General features: G+C 38.0%; 2 protein-coding genes and 1 pseudogene across 2 annotated transcripts; 2 read left to right on the forward strand and 1 right to left on the reverse strand.

Annotated features, from left to right (window-relative positions):
• The first annotated feature begins 297 nt into the window (after window positions 1-297).
• LOC113297507 (UNC93-like protein 1) lies at window positions 298-2921 on the forward strand. Its single transcript, XM_026545995.1, has 3 exons — window positions 298-1114; window positions 1281-1944; window positions 2367-2921. Exons 1-3 carry the CDS (start codon window positions 613-615, stop codon window positions 2614-2616), a joined length of 1416 nt encoding a protein of 471 aa, XP_026401780.1. The 5' UTR covers window positions 298-612; the 3' UTR covers window positions 2617-2921.
• A 551-nt stretch (window positions 2922-3472) lies between these two features.
• On the forward strand, window positions 3473-5676 carry LOC113292713. The gene is made up of 2 exons (XM_026541585.1): window positions 3473-3779; window positions 5107-5676. The coding sequence occupies exons 1-2, from the start codon at window positions 3561-3563 to the stop codon at window positions 5362-5364; spliced, it is 477 nt and encodes a 158-aa protein (XP_026397370.1). The 5' UTR covers window positions 3473-3560; the 3' UTR covers window positions 5365-5676.
• An 848-nt stretch (window positions 5677-6524) lies between these two features.
• On the reverse strand, window positions 6525-9847 carry LOC113294714 (annotated as a pseudogene).
• Window positions 9848-13189: the final 3342 nt, after the last annotated feature.

The following is a 13189-nucleotide window of genomic DNA, read 5'->3' on the forward strand; positions in this document are numbered from 1 at the left end:
CCAATTTTACTACACGTCATTTCACCATATGTTTGTTTAAACTAATTCCAAACACGTACAAGTTGTTGCCGCCTTAGGTGCCGTCCTGTAGTAGTCTTGGCCTTGCATTTCGGGAAAGCATCAAATTCACTGAGAAACTGACAAAACCACAGCTTTGGCATTTGGTACCAGTAATAAGAAAACCTAAAATCAAGGGGGCTAGTATCAAATACCATGCAGAGGGGATACCCCTTATCGCCTAATTATGGTGTAAGTATCACAAATCCCAGGAATCTTGACGCACAAAATATTTTCCATTATAATCATAGTAGAGATTCTTAAGGTTTACTAGTGTTTGTTTCTCACTGTGATGGATACAGTATCTTCCGATTGGCTGGGACCATTTACCAATCAGATCTCCATATTCGTGTCCCAATAAACAATTCCTTCACACACTCATAAGGATCCGCAAACCTATGCTCTACATAAATTTCATCGCTAGACAGATAATTGTAAGCTGCAAATCCAATAGTTTCGATAGTCAACCCATAAAACCAGATTACTCTTTTTCTCTATAAAAAAAGCATACCCGTTTCTCAGAATCAAGAAAACAAAACACCCAATCAAGAAATCATGGGAGAAGAGTATGCTAGAGATGCAGAAACAGGGGAAACCCAATTTCGACAAAAGACTCGTTTTAGATACAATTCCCCATTGGTACAAGTTTGTATGATTGGTTTAGTTTGTTTTTGTTGTCCTGGTATGTTCAATGCATTATCAGGAATGGGAGGTGGTGGTCAAGTTGATCATACAGCAGTAAATAATGCAAATACAGCCTTGTATACAACCTTTGCAGTTTTTGGTATTCTTGGTGGTGGAATTTACAATATTCTTGGACCAAGATACACTCTTTTTGCTGGTTGTTCTACTTATGTTTTATACGCAGGTGCATTTCTTTACTATAATCATTACAAGCACCAAGCTTTTGCTATTGTTGCTGGTGCTATTTTGGGTTTTGGTGCTGGCCTTCTTTGGGCTGGTCAAGGTGCTATTATGACTTCATATCCTCCTCAAGATAGGAAAGGCACTTATATTGCAATCTTTTGGAGTATTTTCAACATGGGTGGTGTTATTGGTGAGTTATCTGTATCTTTCTTTTTCATTAGCAGTGTCTGATTTTCATTCTTTAGATAATTCGTTGGAAACTTATTAGTGTCAGTTTCAACTGTTGACGATGAAGACCCTGAAACCCTCCCAGTTGATATCTAATTGTGGTTTTTGTGTTTTGTTATCTTGCATAGGTGGGTTAATTCCATTTGTGATGAATTACAACAGGACGGAGGCTGTTTCAGTTAATGATGGAACTTATATTGATTTCATGTTCTTTATGGCAATTGGTACTGTTCTCACCTTGGGAATTTTACCACCTAGTCGTGTTGTTCGTGACGATGGTAGTCGTTGTACTAACATCAAGTATTCCAAAGTTACGACTGAACTGATTGAGATTTTGAAATTGTTCTTGAATTGGAAAATGCTCCTTCTGGTTCCAGCTTCCTTGGCTAGTAACTTCTTTTACAGTTATCAGTTCAACAATGTAAATGGTCTTTTGTTTAATTTGAGAACTAGTGGGTTGAATAACATGTTCTACTGGGGAGCACAAATGTTGGGATCAGTTGGAATCGGCTACATATTTGATTATAGTTTCGAGAGCCGAAGGAAGAGGGGTTTCATCGGAATTGGTGTTGTTGCTTTGCTTAGTACGGGCATTTGGGCAGGAGGACTTGCCAACCAATTGACATACTCAGCTGAAGATTTACCAGAAAAGTTAGATTTCAAGATTTCGGGAAGTAGGTTCGCAGGACCTTTTGTGTTGTATTTCAGTTACGGATTGCTGGATGCAATGTTTCAGTCGACGGTTTATTGGGTAATTGGTGCTTTGGCAGACGATTCTGAAACCCTTAGTAGGTAATTTCCTTTCATTCTCTACTCGCTGTATATTACAATAAAAGAAAATTTTGAGAACGCTTTAACTTTTTAAGTATTGAACTGTTAGAAAGGAAGTGGTGATATGTGGGTATTCGGAGGAGTTCCCTGACATTTTGCAACACTCCACCAGTCCACCTCAGTGTTTGAGAGGTTAAGGATCTGTGATCCTACAAAGAATTTTCACACACTCTCACAATACTCAGTGCAATCTCCCAATACTCCTAAGCCGTCCCCATACCATCAGACTCACAGATTTATCAAGTTGATATCATGTTTAAGGTTAAGCTTGGCTTGTTCGAACTGTTGGCTAGGGAAATTAGAAAGTCTTTTTAGTTTTGCTGGTCATGATCTGTCTGTTGTAACTATCTACAAGTGCTAACTAGTTTTTATCCTTATTGTAGGTATGCTGGGTTCTATAAAGGAATTCAGAGTGCTGGAGGTGCAGCTGCATGGCAAATTGATGCACACAAAGTCTCCTTGATAGGACAGTTGATTATAAATTGGTCTCTCACCACCATAAGTTATCCATTGTTGGTGCTACTAGTTATGTTGGCTGTGAAGGACAAAAACGAAGTTGAGGATGGAGCAACAAAAGGTTCTGCTGTGACGTCTTCATCCCTTTCTAACGGAAATGAGGGCAATGGAAAATGAGAAAACTAAAGCATGTAAAAACTTCGACGTTAAGTTTCATTTGTTTGAGCTTGCATATACGCAGTGAATATAAAATGTTTGTAGTGCTGCTGTTCGCTGTAACCATCAAATGAAAGAAAAGAATGGATGATTGTTAGTTGTTTCTAGGAATTTAGCGTTCAAGTATCTAGTTGTCGAAAAGCTGATTCAAGCTCTTGGAGTGTAAGAAGAATTTTTTTCTCCATTTGTCTGTAGATATACTGATGTTGCTTGAGCTTGCTGTCAAACAGTCCAACTATAAGGCAACCCGAGAACTTTTTCTCTCTTTTTAGCCCTGGTCATCACTTTTGTATAATGCAAATAACTGGATAAGACTATATTCTCCCCTGAAGATTTTCAGAATTATACTGTATATGTTAGCACTGACTGGCTTTCTGATTTTTAACGACGTTCCTTGTTGATTTGTATATGTATTCAATAGAAACTTTCATAGGGTAGGTACACCATTTATGTTTAGAAGAGAAGAGAAGGAAATTAAGATTCAAGTAAATTCTTGAATCCCAATTCATGAACTAAATCCTGAAGCCTTACCAGTGAGCTAATCAAACTTACTTGCTACTACCCCAAATTTTTAAGCTCCGAGCTTCGCAAAACAATATTTTGACACAACATCAACTTGTGGTTCAATTCTACATGGTCGCATTCGCAAATTTCAGCAGCTCTTCATGGTGTTGATTATGTGTGACCAATTCCCAGGCACCTAAAGAATCAGCATCAGAAATTCCGCTGTACATAATAAACTGGGCTGGGGGTGTTTGAAATGAAAACGGTGGGTGTGATTAGTAAAATTTTCATCTTAAACCTTCACCAAAGTCTCTCATCACTGTCACACTTCGCATTTGCAGAGACAAGAGATTTCAATCTCAACTCATCTGAGAGAGATTGGTAGAGTTGTAGTGAGACAAATGTTTACGCGGTTCAGCAGAGTTAGTAATGGCGGAGGAGGAGAAGGAGGAGTGATTACTCAAATGGTAAGGTATTTTTCAAAAAAGAGAGCAGAAGATGTGAGAAGAATAAACCCTAAAGTACCAATACCAGAGGCAGCTGCTATTTCTCAGAATCTTTATCAAGTTATTAAAGATCACGGCCCCCTCAATATCTCCAGCACTTGGTCCCATGCCCAGGTACTCTCTGTGCTTATTAGGGCTTTTTTAGCTTTTTTAATTATATCTTGTTCACAATTGGATGTGTGCATCTCCATTTTTATTTTGATCAATTATTTAGTCTTTGAATCTGGGATTCATTTGAATTAAACCCAGTAACAAAAGCTCCAAATGATTTTCCCATTACTATGTTTTCTTTGGATGTTCACTGATTTGGCCAGCTTAGGTAATGTGAAATCATCTATGACGTGGTAATTCGTCGTAAACCTGCGATGCTTGGGAAAATGAGTCATCCGGCAATTAGATAAAATGAAGGAAGTTTTGTTTCTCCAGTGTCTAACCTTGTTGAATTGATTTGTTTCATTTAGAATTTTTAGCAGTACCCTAATCCCATGAGTTCTAGTCACAGGGAAAACTTGGTGAGCTCTTTCAAATGGTATTACGTAGTGTCCTCTTATTGTCAGGAGTGTAGTAAGAGGTACATATTGCATTGCATATGCTGCAGTAGTTGGAAGGTACAGTAGTATTAGAGTTTAATACCAAATGGTATTACATTCCTTGAGTATTGCATTTCAAATCTAGACTAAAAAGTCTTTGTTAGATTTCCATGAACTGAAAATGTTTATATATTGAACAATGCTCAAAAGTTTGTTTATTTGTTTGGATTAGAAATCGAGTTGAAGGGTTGGGATGCCTGAACTTTCTCCAATTCTGCATACTGCAGTCCACTTGTCCAAATGCAAATCTTATTGTCCTCCAAGAATCTTTCATTGCCATATAGTCTTTTCTCTATTTGATACACATACGAATTTCTGGCAGTTTTAAATCTTTTTCTGTTGAGGTATATATCTTTTGCATTTTATTTTACTTCTTTAGTTAAGGAATTTGTCAGTGGTTGAATGCTGAAGCTATAAAATGTTCATTGCAGTAGGAGCTCCTGTTCTTCTTGAGATCTCCAAGTTTTTCAGTCATTACTAGACACTATCCTTCCTTTTCTGTCAGTACTGTTACTTTTTACGCTGAGATTATTAATTTTTCCTATAGAAATTTTCGTAGAGAGAAGCAGGTTTAGTTTGCTCTTGTTCATCCAAATAAAATGATTCAGAACATAGTTAGATCACCTTAAGTTTCTTAAAATGGGGAGGGGTTTCCACAGGTTCACTGAGTCATTGCACACTGCTATGAATTCTTAGAAAAACTTTAAATTGTTAACGTCAGGTATAGTTATACATAAATCTTTTCACTTCAGGTAAACACAAGGACCATTCTTTTCCCTTATACATTATCATGTTCATGTAACAGGATTTGAGCATGTTTTATTCTAACCAAATCGACTTTGTTATTACAGGAAGCTGCTGTAGATGGAATTAACAGTAAAACACACATGAAGCTTTTGCTGAAATGGATGAGAGGAAGGAATATGCTGAAGCTGTTGTGCCACCAGGTTGGTTCCCATAAGAAATTCTACTACACTACTCTACCTGAAGACCCTAACAGTGCTGAAGCAAAGAATATCCTTGCAATGAAGCTGGAGACGGAGAAGAATCCAGCAAAAAGAAATACGAACAAAAAGAAAAAGAAAAAGCTTCGTAAAACCAAGGGGTGAACATTAGAAGCCAAGAATATTATATTCGTGAATGTTCTCTTTTATCATCCAGATTGGTTCAGGTGATGGTATCATTGGCTGAATAACAACCTCATGAGGAATTTTGTTTCATTTGGAGTGATGTTTCTTTGACTTTTGTTGGTTTGGTTATTTTATTTTGAGAAATACTTAACTTCACTACTAAAACCTGTTATAGCTGCATAATGTCTGAAAACAGGGCGTGAACACTGTGAAGGCATGCAATCCTTCCTCTAATTAGTGTTGCAGTATTTAAGAAATGTCTGGTTAGTGAAACGCTTAGTTGCTTTAAAACCTGTCCAGGTCGACTTCTCTGAGATTTGAACTTTTTGCCTATATGATCGCTGCTCGTGCACCCGCCTGCCAAGCCTCTTTAATGTTGCCTGTATGATTATAATACATCAGATCCACACCTGCATTTTGTTTTTTAAAACCAAAATCTGAGCCACGTTCTCTGTGCTCAAGTGAGCTAACTGCTTTTATTGGTCCAGATAGTCGAGGGTCTACTTTTTGGAAGCATTTGTCACACCTTAATTTCCAGGTCTACTTTTTAAGTACCATCTGATGTGCTGTCCAGCCCCAATCTTTTGATCTTCTTCTCCCAAGGACTGTTTTATGGCCTGGTGTGATTCTGGTTTTGGTTCTTGTCCTTACATTGGCATATCTTGAAATGGAGATGCAATTTTTTCGTAAACGCCTCTTGTTTAGATAACCTGATGGGTGTTGGTTCAGTTTGGGGTTAGGCATAAGATACAGGAAGGAAAATGGCAGCCAAGTTTTGTTTCGGTCTTACAAGTGATGCTACTACAACAGCCCATTTGCAACTTAAAAAGGTCCTTAGGTTTCTTGCTGCAAAGTGTATACTGCAAGCTGTTGATGCACTTCGTTAATGGGGTCGCGAGTTCTGCTAGTCAGGGGTTGTTATTATAGTAAGTGATTGCAATACATCTTATAATTATGTTGTTGATAACCTGGCAGAATATGCTAGTGCTAGATGTAGAAAAATCATAATTGGTCCGACTCTTGGTCTTTAAGGGAACCAAAGCTTCGAACTCTTCGTACAAGTCTTTGCATTTTTGTTTCAGCAAAAAAAGAAAGAGCTATCAAGAGTAAATAAAAAGGAATGAACGACTTTGCTTGTGCTCAACAAAAAGGTGTCTCTGCACTTGGCTTGTGCTCAACCTCAAACATAACCAAAGCACCGTATGGATCATAGGTTTCACAAAAGTAGTTTAACTCGGGCCAATATTAGAAAACACTAATAAGGCAATTAGTGTTCATTACCCTGGTCATGACCATGGTCCTGGTTATCGTCATGGGCAGCTCCATAATCCACCCATGGTAGGATAGACTCCAATAAGATCAACAGCGGATTTCGATTATGAACATCACGGGGAACATGTGCTACAGCCTCACGAATCTCAGCAGGGTCCATGTTCTGAATTGCCTGTGCCATGTGTGGGTCTTCCAGAAAGTTCTGCAGCTCCTCGGGTGGAATATGTGCTACATTCGGCATACCGTGAGCCATACGAGGATCTTGCATCAAGTTCTGCAGCTCCTCAGGTGGCAATTGTGGGACCGAATCCGAGAAATCCGAGACCAATAAATGAGAATACCTATAAAATTAAGCAAGAAGAAGGAGTCTAACTCGAAAGATATGAGCACTTCCCCGTTGTATGTAAAGTATAGAAGGAAAACCTACTCATTATTGTCTGAAGAGAAGGCTTCTTTCCTCACACAGGCCCAGTCTCTCGCATCACTTCCACTGCGATCTAAGCTTGTGATTATTACACTATCAGCAGCATCTCTTAACAATTTCTGCAATTCGGGTAATCTCCACATTATGTAACTCCTTTCTATATATATATTAATCAGGTGCTCGAGAGAAGGTCCACCGGCCTGAGCTGATCCGAAGAATGGGTGCTGTAGTATCTTTGTCCAGGCAGCATCCTTTAAAGGTGCCTTCGCGACTAATTTTTTCAAGACCAAAGGATGAAGCATCAAAGCTTGCTTCATAAGATCATTGGGAGTAGCCTTTTCAGACTCCGTAGCAGAACTTTTTGAGCAAGATTCATTCTCAAGATAGAATCGACAAATGGCAAGAGAATATGAGAAGTTTGGGTACAACCAAAGGGAGTTATCACTTATATATTCTTCAGAGAATCGCTCTAACCATGAGTACTCCTCTGCCCTGAGAGAGACATAGTCAATGCAAAACATTGCCCCCTTTGGATCATCAGAATCAAGTGAAAGTAACAGCTTGCGGACTTCAAGAGCTGAACGATGACAACCACGTCTGTTCATGTTTAGCATGTGAGTGAAAAGCACTGAGAATATTGGCTTGTTTGTATCATGAATGTACTTCAACTGGCAATTTGCTTGCAAGGGGCTGAATTGAGGATGCCATGAACATTCCAATGCAAATAAGCACTTTGCAATAGCATCAGCAGATTGATCTAGTTCTCCAGAGAACTTTAACACCTCAGCTAAAGTAATGAGGGACTCTACGTGATAAGGGTAGTACTATAGGATACTTGCTATACCATTAAGGTCGTGCATTGCTTTGGCAGCTTCGAATGTTTTTTGAGCTTGGCTATAGGAAGACGAATGTACATCTCTGTAGGCAATTATGCACAATTCAGAACGTCATGTGTTATTAAAGAAGAAAAAAATTGAAGTAACAACAATGACTGACAAATGTTCCGCAAGGTTCTACGAAAGACATATTGCATAAAAGAAGAGGAAGAAAGTGGAAATTTTAGCTTCTCGACGATATCCTAGTAGCTGAAAGAAGCATAAACCTTACTATAGCATTGGACTACTTGTGTTTTCCATCTAATATTTTATGACAATCCATGGCTACAAGATGCCAAACTAATTGTTCTGACAGTTTACAAAAATTATCCAGCAGACAAGTAGTGCATGAGATCTTACCTGAAATAGTGTTTTCCATCCTTGGTTTCCAGAAGTTCCATAGACATAGATCCGTCCCATCGAGGCCAATGCTCTAATGGAGAAACAAGATAAGTCTTTCTAGGATTATGACCTCCACGTCTTCCACCACGGATTTGCCTTGAACAGCCACCTTTTTTATCTTTCTCAAATGACCTCACAACATCAGACCCAAATATCCTTCGTAACTCATTCTCAGGCTTCAGACATTTGGGATCCACTGCTAATACAGATGACGCACCCTGGCTCAATTGTTGGTCCTGAAATTTGCCAGAGTTTTGACTAGGAGACTCCAAACCGATATTCAAACATTCAAAATCCTCATCAACTGCTTTTCCAGCTTTATTAGAGTTCTCCTTGCTTTTTTTCTTTTTCTTCTTTGATTTGTTCTTAGATGATGCAGAAGCTCCAGCCTTCGTTATAGATGGTTTTTCAATCTTTTCTTCGTAAGCATCTTCTGCCTCATCGTCTACTTCAATCTCATCTTCCTACCAATTTGATGCATATATATTTTCAGTTTGGGATTTAAAAAAAACCTGTTTTTTTAGCATCTAGTAATAATGGGTTCTAAACTTAACTATCCCAGTTAGAGTTTGGTTTTGGTGTTACCTAAGAACTTGTCGAAATATTATCATTCAGTTTGAGTTAAGGGAAGGAAGGAGTCTGATTACAGGTAACTACTAACTACTTCAATCTTCATTTTGACTTGTTCTGGTTTTGAACTTAGGGTTTGTTGATGTAAAATATTTTGCAAAAGGTTTGTTGATTAATGAAGTGATTTATGATCTGTGACTGTGTGAAAAAGGGTTTTAATGGGTGTTGAATTAGTCAGGGTTACTCTGAAATTGAAAGAGCAGTTTGGATTTTGCTTGTGTAATTGAGATATTAATGGCATGTGCCTGAAATTGAATGAATAGTTTGGATTTTGGTGGAGATTTATCATGTTTGATGTGATGAAAATCATATCCAAATTATTTTTTCAAATTTTGTTGTATTAATAACTTTGTAGGTGCTAGCCATTTCCAACTTTTGTTGTTTGCTTTTAATTAAAATTGAGTTAGATGGCGGGCAATGTCACTCACATGAAGTGCACTTTCATTATCAAGTTCAGAATCAGAACTAACTTGATTGTTTTAAGAAATATGTGTGCTTGTATTAAGAAGTACGAACTAACTTGTTTACCTTTGGCAGGGCAATGATTGGATCAAGTTCAGCTTCATTATCAAGCTGCAAGATGGCAAATGCATCTCCCTTTCCATCCACTGCAGCTGGTTATGCTGATGTGACACTATCTATAACACCTCAAGTTGATGCTACTCAAGAAACACAAGCTACACAGCAGGCTACACAGGACCCTGCACCTGAAGTTGTACCGAAGAAGAAGGGGAAAACTAGATCAAAAGTTTGGAATGACTTTATAAGGATCAGCGAAGAAAAAGCACAGTGTAAGCATTGTCAGAAGAAATTGCAAACACATAGTAGAGGAAATGGAACTTCCAGCATGAAGACACATTTAGGCACATGTCCAGAGAATCCCAACAAGAAGCTCAAGGGACAAAAGAGTTTGGTGTTTCCACCACCAAGGCCTGGACAGTCATCACAACTGGTTGCTGTAAGTTATGACAAGGATATGTGTAGAAGAAGATTGACTGAGTTTGTCGTCATAGATGAACTGCCATTTAGAATTGTAGAAGGAGAAGGGTTTAGAAGATATTATGAACAGCTTGAACCTAGATTCAAGGTGCCAAGCAGGATGACCATTTACAGAGATCTTTTAATTATGTACAAAGATGAGAAAGAGAAGTTGAAGAAATACTTCAAGGAAAGTAAACAAAGAGTCTCTCTTACAACTGATACATGGACCTCTCCAAACAACTTCAATTATATGTGTGTGACAGTGCACTTTATTGATATCCATTGGAAACTTCAAAAGAGGATCATCCTGTTTTGCTTGATCAAGGGTCATACTGGAGAGGAGATTGGGAAAATGCTTGAGAAATGTTTGCTGGATTGGGGTCTAGAAGATCTTTTTGGTGTGACTTTGGAAAATGTCAGTGCAAATAGTGTCACAATTGAGTATCTTCAAACCAGTGTCATCAATTGGACAGGAGCAGTAGTGAGAGCTCAATACATGCAGGTATAATTACTTTTCTTAGCTCTATTGCTATGTTTATTCTATACTTCTAGTAGGTTGATAGCATATATATTCAATATGAAACTTGAAACTGACTCAATATGAAAACTGATTCTAGTAGGTTGATAGCAGGTTGTTTAAGTTACATTTTAGTGTAGGTTGATCAAGGTACATGAAATGACATGCTTTATGATTTTTCTTTGTGCTTGTTACTGATTTTTTGATGATATTTCCTTGTTCCATTCTTATCAGGTAAGGTGTGTTGCGCATGTTCTTGCGCTTGTTGTCAAAGATGCTGTGTTGTTGTATCACAAGTCAGTTGGAAGGATCAGATCAGTTATCAAGTTTGTTACCGGTTCTCCCTATAGGTTGGCCAAATTCAAAGAATGTGCTTCTCTCGAGAAGATTGATTGTAAGAAGATGGTTTTCCTTGATGTGAAGACCAGATGGAATGCTACGTATCTGATGCTTGAAGCTGCCATTCCATATGAAAAGGTATTTAAGAGGTTAGAAAGGGAGGACAAGAGCTTTCGTTCTAAGTATATTTTCAAAGAATCTGAAAGTGAAGCTTTACCTAATACCGATGATGATACTGTTGTAATTGATAATGAAGATTATTATCTTAGTTCATCTAGTGAATCTGAATGTGAGGGAGATGTATCTAGAAAGAAGAATATTAAGAAAAAGAACAAGCCCCGTCATCATGCTCCCTATGCTGCAGACTGGTCATATGCTAGGTGTCTTGTTAAGTGTTTAAAAATCTTCTTTGATGTTACTGTTAAGTTCTCGGCTTCAGTTCAGGTTACTTCACATGAATTTCTATGGCAGTTGGCATTGATCCATGAACAGTTGGTTCGTCTTAGAGATAAAGGAAACCGAGATCCTCATATTTCTAGGATGGCAGAAATAATGTTTCGGAAGTATAACGCATATTGGGGGGATTATGAAGATATGAACTCTGTTATGTATTTTGCTAAGTTGCTTGATCCTCGGGAGAAAGAATCTGGTTTGAAATTTGATTTGGAATGTTTGTATGAGAAAGATGATTTCAGGGTTACAACTGTTTTGAAGGCTGTGAAACAAGATATGGGACGACTTTATGATGAGTACACCAGCATGTATTCAAATGCCAATGCAGAGGAAGGTGAAATCATTACTTACTATTGATCATCATTAGTTCATTACTTAATATTTCTTATCTGCTTTTTATCATAAAGATTGTTATCATCATTACTTACTATTGATTGTTCTGATGTCTTAGGTACTGGGTCAACAGCTGTTGCTGGTGTTGATGACATGGTTGTTTCTGTGCAAGAAGAGAACATTGAGGATATGCTTGAATCAAGGAAGAAAAGGCGAAGAATGAATGTTCATAGTACTCATCCAAAGTCAGAACTTGAAAGGTATTTGCTTGATGACTGTGAAGCGTCTACCAGGGAGTTTGATATTCTGGCATGGTGGCAGGCTAATAGTACCAAGTACAAGGTGTTATCACTTATGGCGAAGGATATTTTGGCAATACCAGTGTCTTCTGTTGCATCAGAATCTGCATTCAGTACCGGGAAGCGCATTCTTACCCCATGGAGAAGATCGCTATCTGCCAGGACAGTTGAAGCACTTCTCTGTACGCAAAGCTGGTTGCAGAAACCTATCTCTCTTGATTTTCTGTGTGACTATGTACCAGATAACAATTCCAACATTGAAGATGGTAATAGAATCTCTTCTATTTTGACTTGAAATTTGAATAAATGTTATCTTCTTTTATCTGTTAGTTTTTATACCTTTTATCATTAGACTTCATTGAATATATTTGAATATTTCTTCTTTGCATTCTTGTTGCAGACATTTTGGGAAAGGATGAAGATTAAGGGGATGATTGGCTTGAGAGATGGATGGACTGCAATCTTTTACTGGTCTGCTACTTGAGAAATGAAGATCAAATGGATGACTCTTTTTCTTTTACTGGCAACTCTTTATGCTACTTGCTTTTTAACTTTGGTTTCATCAGACTTTTTGGTTAATCTTTAGACTTAAGACTTTGGTCAACTTGTTTATGTACAGGTGCAGGGTATAGGTGAAAACCGAACCGAACCGGACCGTAACCGAATAGTATTGGTGCGATTAAAAACCGACCGAATACTAAACAGTTCGGCTGCAGTTTTAATTGTGATAACCGCACCGAACACAGTTAGGTGAACGGTTTTAGCTATAACCGCACCGAACCGAACCGTGTGCAGGCCTAACAGTAGGTGGCTGGACTGAAGTTTGTATATAGGAAACCTTACAGTAGGGTTTGTATATAGAAAGCCTTACTGTACGAGATGAGTCCTGTACGCTTCTTTAGAGAGCGGGCATACATACAACAAGCCGATCACATTGGTCCTATTAGTTTTTATTATTTTTATTAATTTTGTAGGAGCACTGCTGAGTCGAACTCGCAAGCGTTAATATCTCAAACTTGTTTGTCAAATTTAGTTGATTAAAATTATATATGATTTCTAGTTTACTTATAGTTATGTCTCGGATTGTGATAGAAGTGTGTAGTTGAGCATTAGACTTCACGGCATTCACCCATTGAAAAAGAAGATCTACTGAAGAGTTTGGAGGAACTTCGACGACAAAAGGTATGTGAAGACTAAAACTTATCTATCACTCAGAAGTTTATTCAATTCTGTATACTAATAAGACTAAGTCGTATAGCTATATAGACTTTATGTTATA

This window comes from Papaver somniferum, chromosome 7 (assembly GCF_003573695.1).
Source record: "Papaver somniferum cultivar HN1 chromosome 7, ASM357369v1, whole genome shotgun sequence".
In the NCBI taxonomy this organism is placed as follows: Eukaryota; Viridiplantae; Streptophyta; class Magnoliopsida; order Ranunculales; family Papaveraceae; genus Papaver; species Papaver somniferum.